This window comes from Plectropomus leopardus, chromosome 6 (assembly GCF_008729295.1).
Source record: "Plectropomus leopardus isolate mb chromosome 6, YSFRI_Pleo_2.0, whole genome shotgun sequence".
NCBI classification, from domain to species: Eukaryota; Metazoa; Chordata; class Actinopteri; order Perciformes; family Serranidae; genus Plectropomus; species Plectropomus leopardus.
Genome location: NC_056468.1, coordinates 32,407,209 through 32,423,300, shown reverse-complemented (window position 1 = coordinate 32,423,300; position 16,092 = coordinate 32,407,209). Strand labels below are relative to the sequence as shown.

Below are 16,092 nucleotides of genomic sequence, written 5' to 3'. Positions count from 1 at the left end.
CTCAGGGCTTAATTAGCTCCGTGAATGCTCTTGCCATTTATATTACATGTAGACAATTGTTTGCACTCCATCTGCCAGATTTTTCACTCGTTTAACTTTATAGATTTGCAATCTTTGCATCTGCACTATTCCCACGTTGTATTGCAAGCAGTTTCTCCTCGGGGTGAACAAAGTTTTGTTTTTTGCATTTATAATAGGACAGTTAGATTGCAGGAAAGGTGGGAGAGAGAGAGGAGGGATGACATGCAGCAAAGGAATTGATGCCGGCTGCTGCTCAGGCCTCAGCATACTTATATATTTATATATTTCTTATATATTTCCATATTTCTCTTTGCTGTTGAGAGTTTTACTCATTTAGGGATCCATGCGGTATGAACTTCGCTGTTTAATTTACACCGTACAGGTAGACAAGTTATCAAGACTACAAAACACAAAACAAAACAAAAAAACTTGCACATTGTAGCAGTGTAGCCTACCCCCTAAAAAAACACTGGATACTACACTTCCCATAATGCAACACTACCACTTCATGACACCTGTGTAGTAAATGCTTGCATCTTTCAAACTCCACACGTTTACTTTGTTTGCATTTCCACTGAAAACAAATTTAAAAGTCCAAAGACAAAGCTCAGGGAACAGACTTAAAGCTCCTCCAGAGAAGACATTATATCAATGTTTTACAGGCTGAGTAGAATAAAGTAAACTAAATTCATGTGTCAAATCAGTGAAGAAGAAATAGATGCCGCAAACAAAACAGAAACAAAACACAGACAGAGAAATTAAAGCCAGATCTTTCAGATTTTCCAAGACCACCTGATCACTACGGTGAGTCTATGTTGCCCCTCACACACTACACAGGAGCATCTCGGCGTGAAAAGGTTACGCTGTCTTGATGAAATTCTTTGGGTGCAGCAGGTGACCACGTTGGCATGTTAACTGCCAACACTGCAGAGAAGCTATTTTTACAGTTTACAGGGGGGGAGGAGGTTAGCAGCGTTAGCGTAGCATTCCTCAGCATTTTTCACATTTTGTTAAAAGCAGAATAAAATAACACTTTGTTGGGTTTGTAGCCTTTGAAGTGAGTCCACACGTTTTTTTTAAATGATCTATAACATACGTATCTCTCACAGTCAGATACATGGAGGTGGCAGACCGTCCTGGCAGCATCTGTCCTGCATGCTGAGCATTCCTGGAGGGATTTTGGAAGTAGGAAGCTTCACTCTCTCCTGTTAGTCTGGACAGGAATGTGAGCAGTCTGCAGGTGTGTGTGTGTGTGTTTGTGTTCAGAGCTGACAGTGTTTATTTCACACTGAAGAGTCGAAATCTTCCCTACATGATGCACCGTGAGAATGCACACAATCCCAGCGTGTTTCAGAACCACGAGACGTGCAGAAATAACTTACAGAGGAGCGAGTAACTTCATTTTTTTCTATCTGATGACCCAAACTTTAACTAAAAATTCTTAACTGTTCACATCACATGACTGCTTCTGGCTTCCTGTCCATCTCTCCTTTGTTAAATGTTGACTGTAGATGTAACTGTAGATATTATTGATCTGTTGCTCATTTATTCTCACAATAATTGTTATTAATATGCTTAGAAAGATGTTACAAAGCTAGAAATATTAAATGCTACATATGCATGACTTTATCATGACTTTCACTGGTGTAAACTCATACAGTATTTCAGTGCCTGAAAAAGTCATTTCTAAAGACATTTCTAAATAGTTGACACAAAAATGAATAGCCTTCACTTCTGTGTGGTGTTGAGACAGAGGCAGATGTGACGCAGGCACTCGCCAGTTAAATATACATGTCTGACATAAGCCTGACACTGGACACCTCCATCTACATTTAGCTCCATTGTGTCCTCATCCAGCTGAGTTTATTTAAGTAAGCATGAGCACATGTTGTTCTTAAGGCAGCCAGGAATCATTTGACATGTATACGTATATAATTAACCAACAGTATGCTGGAGGGAAACAACTTTTCAACCTACAACATGAACATAATGATTCAGTCTGATACACAAGATGCTTGTGCAAAACTAAGTGTGGCAGATAAAAAAGAACCAATACATGCACAATCAAAAACCCTCACATGATAAAAATAACATAACAAAAGGGCTGGTTTACCTGGGCCATTGCCATTCACGTGCATGGTTTGAGCCATGGCTGCAGCTGCGTGCTCTCAGTCCCACAACAAGACCTACTGCGGTCATGCAACTGCCATGCATCAAGTCCAGATTACCATGCAACCTGCAGACTGAGACAAAACAAAAGGAAACATATCAAGTTAGTGATTAAAACTCACATGCAGACAGCAGCAAACGCTCTATATATCAGCTCGTGGATGTCATCACTACATTAAATAATATTATATCAACTAACAATTTGAGACACTGCAAAAAGTTTCAAACATCTAAGGATAATAACTTTTTTGAATCCCATCAATCAAACTGCTGATTTGGGCATAAAATCTTCTCTTTGCTTCTGATGTTTTTCTCTTTGTCTTTGCATGGCTTAATTTAGGACTTCCCAAACATTCATTTATTTGTGGCAGCCCAACACGATTAAAACATCTGCTGCTACATGATAATTTTTTTTACTTTTTGGAACTATTTGGATTGAAATATATATACCGTTCAGAGTGTACTCTGAGCACAGACAGAGTAGCAAACCATCATGCAAAGGAGGTTTCTTGTTTTTTTTTTGTTTTTTGTTTTAATATCACAGCCTGGGATATGTCAATGATTAATGGTAACATTGATTGTGACAGTGCACCTTGTGGAAATGACATGTATTTTCTTCCATATGTCAAATATGGTAAACAATGATGTAATCAGGTGGAAAATGGTTAAAAAAAAATTACATTAATGTACTATTTACATCAATTATTACATTTCAAGGCAAGACCCCAGAATGACACCAGGAAATAATACAGTGCATGATTTTATGCTTTGATGGCTGTGGGATCAAGAACTGCAGTTTGAATGGGTTTCAATGGTGCATTTTTCTTTTCTTTTTTTTTGCACCTAAAAGTATGAATGTAACAATTCTGTTCATGCAGTGTAATTCAGATTTATTGTAGGAGCTGAGCTGGAAACTCCAAGACAAACAAAAATACACAATCTTGCCAAAATGAATGATGCACGAACACAAAACAGTCCCCAGGGTTAAGTAACCAACAAGTAAAAAGCACAATATTTATAATGGAATATGAAAGTATGAAGTAGAATAAAATGGAAATACCCAATTAAAAGTCCCTTAAAAGTGTTCTTGAAACAATACTGTGAGGTCAGCACATATTTTATGTGGTAACACAAAACCCTTTTTTCTTTGTGAAATCTGAAGCCCACTTTAAGTGATGCTGACCTCTGCTTTTTCACAGGTGTGTTTGCCCGCGACATTTATGAACATAGAGGTCCTGTGTGCACTGGCCCGCTCATCATCAATGGATACTTTATGAGCAGAACAAAAGAGCTATTCTCTTCTTATAAAAAAAAAGGAGCCAACATGAGGGGAAAAGTCGACTTCATGGGCCACAGAGAGGCCTGGTTTGTTAAACGAGCATCTGGAGGAGTAAAGACGGAGACAAGGTTGGCTCAGATGGCTCCTTTTTAGACTCTCGGTGACCTCAGACTCTATTTACCAGCAAGACGACAGACCCAAAATCCTCTGCACTGTTAATCGCTGGCTCTCAGAGTGGATCCAGGCCCCCTAGTGGGCTTAAGGAGGGTCCTTGGCAAAATAAGACTACAATTCAGGCTGAAGTTTCACCATTTGTGAGATATGTGTTATGTGCCGGACAGTACTCACTGTGCACCCTGTCCTAAAAACTCAGACAGAAATTGGGAAAAGAGCATTTGGGGTACTCTGCTCCCTCAACCTGGAATTTGTTGCAGAGTTACTTGAAACTTAAGGAGCTGGTTTCGTTAAACATTTTAAAATGTAAAATGAAAGATCTGGAAGCAGATGCTATAACCTGGTGAAAATCAGCACCTCTTTTCACTCTATTTTTATGTTTACTGCATTACTCAAAGTATTTTATGAGCTTATCTGTGTCCTGAGATAAACAAATGTCTCATCTTGAAAAATATCGTGCCAAATGAAACCCTGAAACTTGTTGAGAATGTTGTTTTGTTGGCGATTATTATGTGAAGCAATACAAACTCAGTTTCAAAGGTCAAAGGGAAGATTTATTGCAGAGTTGTTGTAATAGACTTTATTAGTTTGAGCCAGGTGCATCTAATGAGCAAGCAACTTGGTCTGTATCGGAATATTTCTGTCAATTTGATGTGGAGACTCTTTATAGATGGATAATTCAGTATAAAAATCGATGTTGATGCACAAAACATCATGCAGCAGTCCTGCTCACTGATTTATGCCGAGTTCGGACTTAGTATCAGCCTGATCCAGAAGACTTCCTCGTAAAGTCAATAAAGCCAACAAGGTGTGATTGATCGGGGACAGGCATGTCGTCAGTCACTGCAGACACATGTGACTATATTGGCAAAATCTGACAAAGTACAATCACAACAAAATAAAAGAGAATATCAGACAGTCTGAACACAGCATGATTTTGCCCACAATTGTGCATTAAAACAGGGTTATTAACCCTTCAAAGCCTGAATTGACTGTTTTCTTTTGCTGTGTTTAGACACCTTTTACAAGCTATTTAACCCTTTAAAACCTGAGCAAAGTGGTATGATTTATTATAAATAAATTATGGAAAAAATGGCAATGACCAACTTGTCAAGAAATGTCCCAGAAATTTAGAGAAATTAGTAAAAGGTGATAAGAAAATTACCCCCAAATTATTCTGAAAAATAGTATTTTTAAAAAAGGAAAAATGACCAGAACACAATATTTAAAATTACTAGAGTTTAAGTTTCAAAATTATGTTAAACTAAATATTACACATGTATTTTTAAAGTAAATATCATCATTCTTGGGGGGCATTTTCTTAATTGTTTTTGTTTTTTGCCTTGCTCTTTTGCTTATTTTCAAGTAATTTTCTTGCAACTTTTTTAAAATGTATTTGTAAATGTCTGGTTAAGTGACTTATTGCCTTCTCTCTCTGTTTTCAAAAGAAATCAAACCCATTTGCTCAGGTTTTACAGAGTTGAGAGGGAAAGCTTCCTGAGTAGAAACTGTGCAGCAACATTTTCACCTTTGCATGTGTATACATTTCAAATCTGAGAGGAACAATCGATCACAAACACTCTTCTGATCCTTTTGATGGGACCCGTGGCCTCATGATGAAGGTCTGAAAAGTCGCTCTGTCAGTACTTTCACTCCTATGCAGCAAATCCTTGTTTACATCCAAATAAAGCTGCGCAGCAACGTCATAGGCCGATATTTCTAAATTCAAACTGTCCGTCATCCCGAGGACCAATTATAGACCCGATAACGAGGAACGAGATACGAACCAAACCGTACAGAGCACACACGACTGTTCCAACACCCAAATAGACCAAAATCTATTTAGTCTACACTCCCTCCTCCTCTGAGCTGACCTCCCTCACTGTTAAAATGATCTACAGCATGTGAAGTAACAAGTTAGCCTCGAGGAGCTTCTGAACTGCATTTGACACTGAGTTATTGGGTTATTTGAAGAAGATCAACTGCCCTGGGGAGCAAAACAGGAAGAAGATGTTGCTCCTGAGCAAAAGTACCAAAAACATTTAAAAGGATTTGTTTACGACAGGTAGGATCAGTGACTAAAGACAAAATAAATGATGTTTTTTATAATGCACCAACATAAATTTTTAGTTATTTACAGAGAAGGAGACTTAAACTTAGAGCTTTGTGCACCATTCCCTTTCATCTAATGTCGCTCACCAGCACTGACACTGGCACAGTTTGATCTCATGTGACAGGCTGACAGACACACTGGCAAGATGCTGAAAAGGTCAAGCTTCTATAATAGTTTCAAAATTGTCAAAAGTGCCAGATACACTAAAGGAAATTAATCCGTCACAATTCTACAAAAAACTTGGAAAAACACCTAAAAACTATACCTGACAGCTCAGCCATGTCTAGCTATTATAGCAAATGTTACTGAGGCCTGCCTGCCACCAAAGAGGCTCATTGAAATTAAATTGTTGACTGATATTTCTCATTGAAGCTGCAATGTCTAAAAATTTCTATCCAAGGCAGCCCGGCTACGACTAACTAAATATTTCAGGAAGCAGCTTGACAGACTCAAGATGCTGTTATTGGGTTTGACAGCATCTTTATGTTGCATCAAAAGACTCAGAGCCAAACTCGAATAAATGACACCTATCACAACACAAGTGCACAGAAACAAAGATAGACCTGATACGACTTGCATGCTTCTCAATTCAGCTGCTGTCAGGAGTTGAGTTTGCAACAGAGACGAAAACGAGTGCAAACACATTACAAACGCGTTTAAAAGCAGCATGTTTACCCACGAGATTTCATGCTTTCCGTGTGCTGATGCACATGTGTAGCAGTATGCACAGAAAGCAAGCACTTTAACTCAAAATTTCAGCTCTTCTTGCCAACTTCATGCAAGAACAAAAACAAAAAAACAACATTAGACTGACCAAACATCTCCCAAACGTCCAGTTCCATGGGCTGCAAGAAAGCAAACCTGAAGGAAGGAGCAAGAAATCCTCAGATATTTGATGCAGCAAGGAAAACAGAGAAAGTTCATCCTCCTCATAAACAGCATCACTTATTGAGCAAAGATGCGACAGCTGAAAATTTGATTAAATCTCACTAAAGCTCACTAAACAAATGGAAACTGAAAAAACAACTATCCCACCAAGTTTTTAAATAACTAGTTTGCAGTGAGTCTTGCACAGAAACATGACATTCAGTTAATGATCCACATATTGAGGAACTCACATTTCTACTCATAATCTTCCATGCGGACGTGCCGGCATTTCAGCGTTTCTCTGCATACTCTCAGGAGCACACCGGCTTTCAGCCTGTTGCATAATAACTCGGTGAAACCGGGTGGACTCACATGAAAGTAATGGTTTTATAAAAAGACTTCAATGATACATGCAGGGGTTTAAAACAGGCCATGAGGCTTATCACATAATATTTCTGGAGCTTTTATCCGGCAGATGTTTGAGGTCAAGAGTGAAAACCAGGTGATATTGTGACGTGTTGAACACGGTAACGCTGCAGGTCAAATCCTGCAGGATGCACAGTCTAACTTATGTTAACATTTAAAGGTTTGAAATCTCCCACAACAAAAGCTTGATTGGGAGCAGTCAGATGGCTGAGAGGAATTTGATAAATATTTAAATGCTCTTTCATGCTTTTAGGTAGAAAGTCCTCTTTGAACAGATGTTATTTGGTATGAAGGGTTTGTTTTAAACATGGAGAACAAAACACTGTACAATGGTTTAATCAGACCGACAACTGAAAGAGTACAACGAGACAAAGATCCCTCAGAGCAACAGTCACATAAAAATATGAGAAATCACCAGACTTTCTAGAAGAAACTGGAAGCTTAGCGTCAAAATTTGGGCTGTGCATCTTCACTGGCCTCATGATTCGATTCCAATTATTATGTCTGCTTTCGATTTGATTCCACGATGCAGCAGAATGCATTGCATCCTCAGTTTTCTATATTAATGCACATGGCTGCTATTTCATCAGTAAATACAACCTGCCAGCTCCTTTCTCCCAAAGTACAATGCAACCTGCTGCTATATGGTGCTAGTCGCTACCAGGAAGTTCTCTTGAACGGTAGAACTTTATTGTGCAGCTGCAGCCAGAAAATCGACAAGCAATGTTATGCAGCTATAATTGATTATGCACCGTCACTGCATCCATGCAGAGTTGTCCACGTCCACATCTCAAAGCATCTTAGAAATGACACATTTCAATAAGTCATAAACTGCTGCTGAGGAAAAAAAACAAACAAAAACAAAATCATGAGGAGCCCCCTCTGTGTTGCATTCAAGGACCCACAAAAAAACAAAAGGACAAACACGCATTTAAAAGAAAGTAAAGTTTGTTAATTTGGCTCCTGGTAAAAACCTCTGAAATAATTCCCACAAGTTTCAGATGGATGCAATCCACAATCCTCACCACTAGATGCCACTAAATCCCGCTATATCTCGCAAACTGGACCTTAAAATGGCAACATGTTGCTTTAGCATTCTGTAAACTTTACAATATAAACGGAAAGTTAGTCTAAGGTTAGCACTGCTGGAATATCAGCTGAACATAGTATGAACTGATAACCACAGTTTAAACTAATTATCTTTTTTTCACTTTAAATCTCTTCACTTTGTCTTGTTTCTGCTCCTGCAACCATGAAATAATGATAAAGATCCATTTGCTGCTATCTATCTGCATTTAATCAATAAAAAAATTAAAAAAACAAAACTAAACAAATATGACTGAATGGAAGTGTCTTTGTGTGTCTTTCTATGTTATTAAACCTGATGACCTAACAGACCACAAAGGGCCCAAAGAAAAACTGCTTACCAAAATATTTAGTGCCCAATTGCTCTGTTGTTTGTTCATAATTGAAGGTGAGTCACGCTTTTTTGGACACAAATTCAGAATCAAAGGTCCAACAGTATTTTCTCCTGTCACGCAACGCTTTGAGGACATCTACCAAATCAAAGTTTAAAAAATTCAAACTCTTGCTGCAAAACTAGTTGTGTTTGAATGATATTCCTAGCTGTACAAAAGGCGATTCCAAACTTCTGAATGGTCGTATAAACCTGCAGCTTTAGAGGTCACATACTTCTTTTGTTTCTAACATCAGCACTGACGTCTCCTATAATAACAATCATGCAGCTTACCTGTAACTCTCATTCTAACCTCCTCCCACAGATCGCAGGTAGCAAACACTGACTGAGTCCACGAGAGCCCCCGACAACGAGCCTATACCCAGCAGCCCTCTGAGCGAGGGGGGATAAGTTTCACGGCTAAGATTAGACGACTTCCTCAGATGACAGCCAAACGATCTGTGTCCTATAAGAGGAAACAGGACTTTGGGCTGTTTTTACGTAGAAGCGACCCCTACGCTGGGCCTCCAGGTGAAGCGCATGGCGAGCTAATCTGGTTAACAACCTGCGGTCAGTCTTTCGGCCTGCGCTGACCTTCAGCTCATAGCTGAGAAACAGATAATGAGGCGGACAACAGAGCGTAAATGGAAAGCCTTTTTATGAGCGGTTACATATTAACCAGCAAAGTTTCCTTTCACCCCTCAGCAGATGAAGGTGAAGACAGAGAGGAAAGAAAAAAGAAAAAAATCACCAAATCTTGACCAAGTTGAGCCGAGGAGGTGACTTTTCAAAATAAAAAACGTGCTAATTGAGTCACTTAGTAAGCAATATTATGTTATATTTAGCTGAATTACAATGAAAACTTATTGCTACTTATGTTACCGTAAATTTTTAATATACATTAGGATATTAGGTAATAGATTAATCATACTGATAAGCAATCAGTAGTGTAAGAAGTAGTCAAATCATTTACTTCAATGAAAGTAGTGACAAAACACTGCAGAAATACTACATTAGAAAAAAAGTCCACCATTCAAAACGTCACTTAAGTTTAAAAGGTATTACCTGCAAAAAGTATTCAAGTATTACAACGACAATTAGTCAATTGAATTAATTGTTTCATTCATTTAAATCATCCAAAAATCCCAAATATTCCCAGTTTAGCCTTTTACATGTCAAAACGATATGCTTTTATGCTGTGAGTTAATATTTTTGGATTTTGGATCGCTTATTGCCCATTACAACAATTTAGACACATCATTTTAGGTCCACAGAAACAACAATATTCACTTTTTTGGTACAGGTTTGACTAAAATGATTTTATTAATGTGAAGAAAAATATTCGACAGATTAACTGATAATGAAAATAATGATTAGTTGAAGCCTTACAATAAATCTTAATGGTATATGTAATCATTTGTGGGCAGTAACAACTATTACAATTATTATTTTCAATATTGATTAAACTGTTGATTTTTTATGATTAAATAAGCTGATTAAATCTGTTAAATGCCAGAAACTTGAGAGAAAGGGTCCCTTAGTGAGTCTGTAAATGCACAAATGTTATTTTTCCTTCAATCAAAGGTTATGTTGTAACGTAAGAAGAACTAAACTACCGATGTCTACCAATCACCAATGTCTCAACACTGACTTTGCCAACTTGTGTGGAAGTTAGTGGACTTGGTGACATGAAAAAACAGAATTTATGTAACTCGTGAAAAAACTAATTAAATTCATGGTTAGGAGGAGTTGGCAGATATGGCAGTTTGTACAGTTTACTCACTGAAGCTGAAAACATTCAAACAGTCATCTAAATCACAGTCGTCCTTAACTGGCTGACAAACTTTTGAGAGAAGCCAAATCACTGAAGATGTCAAAGTTAAAAGTAAAATAATATTACTCAGTCGCGCTGCTTATTTGCTGAAGTAATAAATATAGTGACAAAGATCTCCACACAAACATCAGCTAGAAACTTTCCAAACATTCACAAGAGAGATCAAACTATTAGTCAATCCCTAAGAACTTTTAGAGTAACGCAATTTTTATAACTTCATCTTGCATGAAGATGAAATTATTTTTTTTAAAAAAACAACAACGTCCAACTCACCATAATTCACTCACAGAACAAACAGCTTTATCCTGATATGATCCAAACAGAACTCACGAGTGTAAGATGGCAAAAACACGGCAACGACGTCAACAGACACAAACCAGAGGAACTCGTTTTGTTCCTCCTCGGCTGTTACGTAAACATGACATGAGCTGCAGGTGAACGTCAACTGATCCACGGACAGACGCAGCTCAGGCTGCTCTTCACAGGGAGGTGTGCGTTTTAAGGAAGACAGCTGAATAATTCACTGCGACACGAGAGTCGACACGCAAAACAAACAAAAACTGATGCAAACTTTTTTTCTTTTTACGGAAAAGCTGTAAAAATCACAGTCGAGTGAATTATAGGGGAGAAAATGTCTCATCTGTTCCCTGGATTAACTGGTTAGTCAACAGTTGCAAATTACTTGGCAATTAAGTAATTTCTAAAGCTAAAAATGTCAAGCATTCCAGATTTACTTCAAGATTGACTAACGTAGGTTTCTTATTAAATATATTTTGGTTTTGAACTATCTGTTGGACAAAAAAAGGCAACATCAATAAATCATCTTTATGCTGTAAAACATTGTGATTAGTATTTAATAAGGATTCTTTGACATTTTAAAGTTTTAACAAGGAACAATATAATGATGGAAATAATCACAGGATCAGGGCTGTGCAATATGACGAAATATTTCATCTGACGATAAACAAAATGTCTATAGTTTCATATCATGATATATTATTCATTTGGTTTACATCATCTGATAACGCTTTGTGCTGTGAGTTATTCAATTATAACAACACATTTAATTTGACTAGCATAGTACTTCATATGATTGAACATTATAACAGTATTTAACTAAACTGTTTTAACAGCAGTTTATGTAACTTTACTTTATGGTAGCAGCTATTTTATTTGTAACTGTGGGTCATTTAATAGTTTTGTATTTCAGTAGTTTACAGTACTTTAGAAGAGACTGCAAAATATCAATAATTATCATGTATCGCGATATAACCAAAAAATATTGTGATCATATTTTAAGGCCATATCGCCCATCCTTACATGGGATTAATCAATCAAAATATATATATCAACAAGTTCCTGCTAATTTTGAATTAGTAAACAGAAATTCTGAGAGTTCAAATTACTCATCTGAGGGATTAAATTATATTTAATAAAAAAAAAATCCCTAATACCTGCTGGACCTGTGGCTTAAGTTGTTACATCAAGTGTTTTTAGTGCACAGTGACATCTATCACAACATCTGAAGTGCACTCACATGACCACAACAAAGTGAAAATGGAGTTGAAGTTAAATAAAGAAACATATTTCTCATATAGAGTTTCCAAAATAATGCAGTTAATGAGTAACAGCATTGAATTACAACACATTAAATGAATTCTCTTCTCATGAGTCAGAAGTCATTAAACTTCAGCTTCAAACAACAGAAAAGCAAATTTGCATCGATACAAGTTTAAGGCTGCACTGAAATTAAGTGAGACAACTTGTTTGGAAAATTCTGCATCATAAAAAGAAAATGTTGAATTTCGGAAATAGTAAAAAATCATTAATGTTCCCTAAAAATCATGACAATAAAAAAGCAAAATAAAATAGGCCTAAAAGCCATGCAGTGTGTCTAGACTCATTTGTTTGCCACATAAAGTGACCGACTTCAGTCTTGACAGGATGTGGTGCGACAGTTGGCATTTTCCACCGTGAAAACAAAAAACACGAAGCTCGGGGTTTTCGTAACTTGTGTGTCAACAGTAAACAGCCTGAAAAGTTAAGAGAAGGCTGTAAAGGCTGTAAACCTGCTGCGCTGAATATTCAACAGGCTTGTTTTTCCCCTAATAAAAAGCTGAGGCTACGGATTTAATGGAGGGAAAAAGCCTCGAGAGAAACTGGGATGTTTTTGTTCAGAAACATCCGAAAAGAGCATGAAAACACGAACTGCGTGCAGCAGAGAGCAGCTTTTACTCTCACGGGGAATAATCCAATATGATTGTGCACAGGTGTGTGTTTGTCAGGAGAATCTCTGTATCCGTTATGATTTTTAAACGCAAACTCAAGACCTATCTTTTTAAGTTTGCTTTTTAATTAAACCTTGCTGTTTACTATTCATATATTGCAGTCTGTTTCAGTTTTTGCTAACATTTAAACATTTTTTGACAAATAATATACATAACATATTTTTTATTATTTTACTTTGTGCTGTTATCTTTTCATTTCAATCTTACTTTGAGTTTTTTATTTATTTATCTATTGATTTATTTGTATTATTGCTATTATAATTTTATTTATTTATCTATTTATTTAATTCATTACCATATCATTATCACTATTTATTTTTTATTTATATATTTTTTTGTTATTATTTATCTTTATCTTTCTATTTATAGGTTTTATCTTGCCTCTTTTTTTTTAACCAGTTTCTGGTTGTAATGAGATTTTTTTTAGATTTTTGTATTTTTATTCACATGCTTGTGCTTGTGTGTGTGTGTGTGTGTGTGTGTGTGTGTGTGTGTGTGTGTGTGTGTGTGTGTGTGTATGAAAAATGCCATGAATAAAGTCTGATTGATTGAGTGATTAATCTGCACAGAGTACTGTACAGACAAGTGTTAATGTGTACGTGTGTGTGTCGGCTTAATTGCACAAACAGCAGTGGCTACTTGTCGTCTCAGCTCTGCATCTGGCCCTCATTAGGAAATGCCTTTGAAGCTTTGCAGAAGAAGCCGCTGTGTCGACTATGGCCGGACGCCTCATCGCTGACGTTCACCACCGTTTGGCAGCGTTGTGGCCGCGGCGCTGACCCCCAGCTCGAGCTGTCCGCCGGTTTGTTTCCCTTTGATGTGCCGTGTGAGCCTGCTGAGTTCAGCCGGCCCTCAAAACCTTTCAATTATCCCGGCAAAGAGGGAGGAACTTACAGGAATGACAAAGTCAGCTGGAGGGATTTCTGTCCTCTTTACTTTACGGGTCTACTGTCAGGCAGGTGGCACGTCACGAGGTCAGAGGAGGGAAAGAAAACACTTCCAGCTACATTCAAGTGGCTCAGAGTAAAGACTTCCCATCTTCAGCAGGGATGAGAGGCTTTTCTTCAAGCAAAGAAAGAGCTTAAAATAAATCTTGATTTCAAAGAAGTTAGAGGCAATGCATGAAAGAGCGGATTATTTCTGGACATTATACGACCAAACAAGATGCAGACACGCTCACAATCACAATTCCGACATGTTGATGTTTAGCAGGTATCATTTTTACCATCTTACTGTGTTGGCATTTGCAATTTAACAAAAAGTGCAGCTGAGGCTGATGGGAGCGCCATTTGTTTTGCAGGTATTTGTTTATAAACAAAAGCACAAAAATAAAATTTTCACCTGATGATGGGACTACAGATTTGATTCTCTGTCCCAGTTTGGCCCGACCTTGATCAAAGCTCTAGACGGCACTAGAGGAAAAGTAAAGCTACCACCGAAGTTTAAACATTGGTTTGAGGGAATTTTCATTGGTCTTGACAATGGTGCTACAGAAAAGGTCACCAAAGTCAGAGGGACTAAAGCTCTTGGAGCCATAAACATCGGTATCAAATATCTGTTGTCATATTTCTATTTTTCACTCTGCAGGCTTATCCGTAGAGCTACGCTGCAAGCACGGCTAAAATGGTGAATTAATAGATAAAAATGAGATATTAGGACATAATTTAAGAGGAATTTGCAATTATATGAAATTGTTTACATGCTGTTTGGAGCACGGAAAGTTAAAGGTCGGTTACATTATCTCCCTACTGAGGTTAGTTACCATTCAGCTCGCACACTTAGTGTGTTACATTAGTTGCCGTTTCCCTAAACATCCTCCTGGTCATGCCACGGCCATTATCTGAGGTAACTACTCTTTTTCTCCTCTTGCACATCAAAATATCATATTGCGGTTCAAAATGTCGAAAACAAGCACTGTACCTTCACAGACGGGGTTCACCGAGCCAGCGTCAGTCAAAAATAAACAACTGACTAATAAATCAACAGCTCTCCAGAAGTGAAATCACGAGAACCAGCAGCACAGTAGTCCGTAAAGTGAGCGGATGAGTCAACCTCCAGTCAGTCCTGCCGCTGTATAATCACACACATCAAGTTATTTTTGGTGCTATCACTTTCAACTCCTGCTATTCTTCATCTGGTGCAGCCGCAGCCGTTGTGCATGAGGATAAACATAGCATCCGGGAACGACAAGCTCAATTATGGAAATCAAAGAAAATTATATATACACCCCCCGTCATTATGTTCATTCCTCCGTCTGACCATTTCTGACCTCATTGTATCGCTTTTACAGAACGTGCACAGCAACCGTTTCCTTTAAAACAGATCATTGTTGTGTTAAGACAGGAACAAACTTCAGGATTAGAGCATCAGATCAGAGAGTAAAATGAATTTTAAATTACAGAGCTACAGTTTGGACATCTGTGAGACACATGCACAGCTGCGTCTCACATCCACAACCAGCTGAATCTACAACCTTCACATTCAACGGCAGTTCAGATGGTCTGCAAAAATCTTAATTTTAGAGTTGGCAAAAAGACAAAAGCCAGTGTCCATGGTCAGGGCAAACAGACAGCGTAACAGACCACAACACTGGTGGCACTAAAGTACTGCGGTCACCAAACACACCCTCAGATAACAACATGCTTACACACAGAGAAAGATGTGTTCAGAAAAGAGAACAGGTGAAACTTTTTAGGATTGATTTTAAGATTTTGCTGATTGTTTTTAAAGCTCGTTTGGGTCTGGCCCCAAGTTACATATCAGAAATGTTGACTCCTTATGAGCCAGCTCGCAGCCTTAGATCCTCAGACGGGGCTCTTCTGGCGTTCAAAAGTCGAGGTTTAAAACTAAAGGTGACCGTGCCTTTGCCATCAGGGACAGGGCCAGCAGAATCAGTGAATTCTTTAAATCACTCACACATTTTTATACACTTTGCTTTTATGTGATCTATTTAAGTTTGTTTTTTTTTTATCTTATTGTTTTATTTTTTTATTTTTTATTCTGCCCCAGCCATGTTTAATTCTGTTATTAGTAATATTAATTTCTGTGCTGACTGCAAATATACAGCATTTATTCATATTGGGATGGGTTGCTGTTGTTATTTTTGTGATTGTTGCTCTCTTTTGTCTAAATTAAGTTTTTTATTATTATTATTATTATTATTATTATTATTATTATTATTATTGTTGTTATTATTATTATTATTGTTTATTATTATTATTGTTATTGTTATTATTGTCATTATTATTATCATTATTAATATTATTATTATTATTATTTGTATTATATTATTATTATTATTATTTATTATTATTTGTATTTTTATTTTAATTACTAGAGCTGCACTGAAAAATCTAGCGCCTCCTACAACAGTCAACACACACAGCACATACTGGAACATAATACAGCCAGTTTTAGGAACAACCACAGTCCTTTGTTTGCAGCAATTTCAAATTTTCGTTTTAG

The 16,092-nt window shown here is 37.4% G+C and overlaps 1 protein-coding gene across 4 annotated transcripts in view; it reads right to left on the bottom strand.

The window, feature by feature from the left end:
• The window catches only part of kank1a (KN motif and ankyrin repeat domains 1a), a 67,633-nt gene that overhangs the window by 25,342 nt on the left and 26,199 nt on the right, over positions 1-16,092 (bottom strand). For 3 of the 4 annotated variants that reach the window (XM_042488666.1, XM_042488669.1, XM_042488668.1), the window contains exon 2: positions 2,135-2,264. In XM_042488666.1, the coding sequence (XP_042344600.1) occupies positions 2,135-2,171 (37 nt within the window). In that variant the 5' untranslated portion in view covers positions 2,172-2,264. Of the gene's footprint in view, positions 1-2,134; positions 2,265-10,612; positions 10,692-16,092 lie in introns of those variants that run through there. The other variant, XM_042488667.1, reaches the window with a different exon arrangement.